This window comes from Montipora capricornis, chromosome 3 (assembly GCF_036669925.1).
Source record: "Montipora capricornis isolate CH-2021 chromosome 3, ASM3666992v2, whole genome shotgun sequence".
NCBI classification, from domain to species: domain Eukaryota; kingdom Metazoa; phylum Cnidaria; class Anthozoa; order Scleractinia; family Acroporidae; genus Montipora; species Montipora capricornis.
The window spans coordinates 61573738-61578737 of record NC_090885.1 but is presented as its reverse complement, the minus strand read 5'-3'; the positions used below and the strand labels follow the sequence as shown (position 1 = coordinate 61578737).

The 5000-nt window shown below is 39.0% G+C and overlaps 1 protein-coding gene across 1 annotated transcript in view; it reads right to left on the bottom strand.

Annotated features, from left to right (window-relative positions):
• The window catches only part of LOC138043610 (transient receptor potential cation channel subfamily V member 5-like), a 32142-nt gene extending 30559 nt beyond the window's left edge, over positions 1 to 1583 (bottom strand). The window contains exon 1 of the mRNA XM_068889966.1: positions 907 to 1583. Within this exon, the coding sequence (XP_068746067.1) occupies positions 907 to 1300 (394 nt within the window). The 5' untranslated portion in view covers positions 1301 to 1583. The remainder of the gene's footprint in view (positions 1 to 906) is intronic.
• Positions 1584 to 5000: the final 3417 nt, after the last annotated feature.

Sequence of the window (5000 nt, the reverse complement as noted above, 5' to 3'; positions counted from 1 at the left end):
AGGACGCAGTTGAAGACATACATGTACACTGTACCTATTTAAATTGGCCTACAATGTTTGATTTCAGTAGTTTAGTTAATTTTACTATATCTTATAATAGCTTTTAACTGACTTATGTATTTTTGTAGTTTTTACCATATTATTGTACAGTACTTATAAGTGTCTATTTTCATTATTTTCATTATTATTATTATTATTATTATTATTATTATTATTATTATTATTATTATTATTATTATTATTATTATGGTATTATTATTATAAATGCAAATTTTCCCTTTCTTTCATAAAATGGCTCTTCTTCTTTTCTTGGAAATTGTAATTTTTATGATTAATTGGTAAGAGGACTTCGTTTCGCCCTAAGTTCAGGATTTAGAGTTTATTGCAGTATTATAAGTAAGACTGAGCGGAGTCCAATTCGGTCTGTAATCATACTCGTGATACACAAATAGGATGGCCGTGCATTTTTTATCACTGGTATGATGACAGACCGAATTGGACTCCGCTCAGTCTTAACACCATTGCTTATAATACTGCAATAAACTCTAAATCCTGAACTAAGGAGATTGTTCATGTTTAAATTTTTGATACTTTAAACTTATTCAGACTACAAATAATTGCACTCTTTTTTTAATCTGAAAAATTTATCCATCCTCGTACCAAATTGCACTTGAAATCATCTGATTGCCCACACCAACAAAGTGATGATGCCTGAAACAAAGGGTCAGACCCAGAGGTAACTTGACACTAGTAGTACTTCCGTAGTGCTCAGTGTCAAAATGTGCCACAAATTCTGCCCAATTACATGTACAATGTAGCTATTAACAAGGGCTTCTTTTGCTCATTACATGACAAAAAGGAAGTTGAAAAACAGATATCGCCCCTACACCCAAACCTTGAACATACCAGGGCCTTCAGCCAACACATGATAATCAGTTCCCACAGTTCCAAGACTGTCCTCCACTCGATTTGTCCATTTGGTAAAAAAGGACAACAAAGCATTCCGCTTCTTTGATGGAACTTGTACTTCACGGCTCTGGTGCCTCCACTGAACAAGCTCTGCCACATCTATTTCTTTTCCTGCTCCATCGTTATACAAAAATTTGCTTCGGAAGCCTTCCATGAGTTCCTCAACTTCGTGGAAGTCTTTCGTCCTCTGAGCTCTTCGAAACGCTTCAACAAGTTTTCCCCCTCCATTTAAATCGACGTAGTCATATAATTCGTTCGACCCTTTCTGCGTTTGTTGAACGACATCTTTTCCAGCTCCTTTAGCTTCATGAGCAGACCCTTTGTTTCCCATTGTACGATCAAAGATTTCTGTGCATTACTGACCTCAACAATACAAAGCTGCCAAGTTACCACAACAATAATTCGAAAATGGTTGTCAAGCTTTTCTTGCTTGGAGAATGCCGAAACATGCAGCAGCGATTAACAGGTTTTCCAAGATGAATGGTTAGAGTACATCGTTGCCCAACCAATCTTAGCTTTTTCCGTGCTGTACACATTCACCAGGGTGGTAAGTGGCAGGAGTGAGTCATCATTCATGTAGTTCTCGAGCAGCCCTCTTCAATCACGCAGGCGAGCCGAAGATCTGAGGGGAGAATAGGGAGAGAGCAAGAACCTTCCCTCTCTCACCCCGTTCCCCCTTCGGCTGGCTTCCGTAACCACAGGTGCCCCAAGCTCAATGTGAGCATGGCCGACAAAAATATAAGGATTTGTATGGGAATCCCGATAAAAAGCTTAAGAAGATAATTGTATGAGAAAAATCTCAATTAAAAAGCCTAGCCTTATTGCCATTGTGAATAGCTTCCTTCCGATCCTGTGTGGTTATTTTCCAGAGTTTTGAAGCAAGCAACCGTGGACAATCTGTACGTTGGATCAGTGGCTTGATCTGATCGGCGTAATTACAAGTTGAGAAACTAAATATTTTGAGCAAGAGCCGATACAACTTAGATTTGATTTTATTGGTGTACTATATTTCGGCTGGCCAAAGCAGCCTTCTTCAGGTACAATGAGAGTTTACATTGGATTGCTTCTATGTGCATATACATAGTAAATGAATGTTCACGTAATACTGGAAAAAATGTGATAAAACATGGCAGTTACAACAAATTTGAATTCAAATACTAAGAGTAACGGAAAAATAACTGAAGTAATTTTAAATAATAGTTTATTATTTAGAGTTAATGTTAATTCCTTGACGATCGCGAACAGCCTACTACATACAAAGTCCAATTAACTAATAAAAGCGGCATGAATGCGCAAAAGTTTGTTCACTACGGCTTTCATTCTCCCTTCTTTCAACGCTTTCCGACTTCGCGAATGTGTTTTTGAAGTTTGTCAACACAAAGGAGGCGTGACTGTGATTGGACGACATGACTGAGACAATGCAGTCATGTCGGGAGACCCACGGGAATAAAGAAATTTGCGTTTAACAAACTACGGTCTGCCACCCCGGTACGGCTCAGATTGTTATCAACGGTCGAGGCCTTGGCCACTTTGGTGATAAAGTACCGCCTTCAAAAGCTGTTTTGTTGCAATATTCACCGCCTGACGTTGCTCGCAGGACTGCTATTGCGTTGATAATGGGTTGAGATGAAAGTTCAGTCTTTGTCCCCGCTTACAAGCAGGTAGAGTAACCCTACTGCTAGGGTTAACCTAGCAGGAGGGTCCGGGTCTACAAGCAAAATTTCACAGGTAGAGTTACCCTGCCACCCGGGACAACTTTGTGTGCTTGGTAAGCGCCAGCGTCGCAAACACAATATAAACCACTAAAACGTTGTCCCAGGTAGGCGAGTTGTCCCTAGCAGAGCGTTTACAAGGCAGCTAGGGTTACCCTAGCGCTAGGGTAACCCTAGCACTCAGATAGGGTTACCCTAGCGCCAGGGTAACCCTAGCTGCCTTGTAAACGCGTCGATGAAAGAAAAAGAAGAAATATGTGAGTGCTAGGGTAACCCTCTTACTAGGGTAACCCTTTTTGCACGTTCGAGATAAGCATATATAAATACGCAAAGGGTCGTAGTTGGAAATGGGCGCGTTTAAGGACGGTGCCTACTAATTCAACGGTGTTTTTGCCCCTATTTATGATTATGCAGGAAATGTAGATCTTAACAAGTGTTATTGAAATCCAAAAAGAAAATTGGGGGTAACCACGCATTTTTCAAAGATAATTGATGAATAATATTTGTAAAAAGCTTTAAAATACAAAGCAATGTATGGTTTTCTTTCTCAAATTGAAGTTCAATTATCTCTAAAGAATGCATGGTTTCCCCCAGTTTTGTTTTTGGATACCAAGAGTACTTTTTAAGATCTACTTTCTCTGCATAATTTTAAGCTGCGCAAAAGTATCCCTGTATTAGTAAGCATCACCGATAGGAAAGCCGAGTATCTCGAGATGCGCAGAACGTATGCGCAATAACAATAGTAGGCACCGTCCTTAACGGTAGATTAAACCACCCTTGAGAAGAACTCGCCTTATGCTACAGTCTAAAATTAATGGTTGCAATAAGATCAGAGCGATTAATTAACACTTAAGCAACGTCACTTATAAGAGATTGTGGTGGTATTAATTGCATGGAGAAAGGACGAAATAGCTCCAACTGGATTCGAACACATGACCTCTGCAATACCGATGCAATGTTCTACCAACTGTTCGATGTCTATAATCAGAGACAATTACTTAAATTGTCAAGCTAAGGATCACGTCAATCTTTAGTGACAATACCGGTAGGGCGGAAATCAAGCGTGACAATACCGGTAGGGCGGAAATCAATCAACCTCATTTAATTACATTCTACTCGCTATCTTGACAAAAAAAAAGTTTTCACCTTTGGTGGTGGCTCATCGATTTCTTTCACAATTTTTTCTTTTTCAAGAAAATCATGACAACTTCCACAAGGTGGCCATATTGGCCACAGGTAAGCTTTTCTAAGGCTGGCAGGTTAGTAACGTTTGGGGAGTTTTCCACGATAGGAGGATTGTTTTAAATCTTAAGCTTTTGTACAGTAAGCTGTCTGAAATAAAATGGGTTTGCTGTTGGTAGTAGCCAAAACGCGGGGTCGGGGTGATCTTTTTTTTCCAATTTTTTTTTTGTTTCAAGTTTTGTCGTTATTCTCCTGTACTGTTATGTTGAAATGTTCGACCCCAACCCCGACCACGACCCCGACCTCGGGCCCCGGCCCCGGCCCCGCGTTTTGGCTAATACCGCTTCCTCTGAGGTTGTGCGATTAACTCCAAAACGTTATTCTCACTGTTTTTTTTTGTTTGTTTGTTTGTTTGTTTTTATTTTTATTTTTTTTATTTTTTTTCTCAAGTTATTTTTATTCCACATACACACAGAACAAACAACTTACTTACAGGATAGACATATTTACATATTTACAGTAAAACAGTAGTTATTGCTTCCCATACTGAAAAGGAAATCAAAGCATTACAGTTTAAGGGCTGTCGGTTGCAAGGCTGCTGTGAAAAGGCGGTGAAGGATTTGTTGGTTTAGGGACTTATCAAAGTAAAAGAAGCAAGAAAAAAGATTATTCTCACTGTTTAAATTGACGATGAAATTTTCCAAAGTTTCATCACAGTCTTCGTCAAAAAGTAGAAAACACATCAGTTGTTTTGACGCAAGCTATCTCGAACGCATTTTCGAGGTTTTTGGATTCGCCGAAAGGAATACACCCTAAGGGTGTGTTCCTTTCGGAGAATCCAAAAACGGATTTCTTTATGGTGTATTTCTTTAGGCGAATCCAAAAACGGATTTCCGATCTAAAAAAAGATATCGCATTCCTTTCAGCAAATCCAAATTCGGATTTTTGATCTACCGAATCCTTTTTGAAAAAAGATAAATTGGATTTGAAATCCTTAAATCTAATTCAGTTAGCAGTTGCTGCATGCAATCTTGTTCACGTTCAATTCAAGTTTAGCGGTAAGGCTTAACTGCTGGAGTACAATAAACACTTTAATTTCTTTGGTTTTATCGATTTCTTCTGGGCCTATTTTTTTAA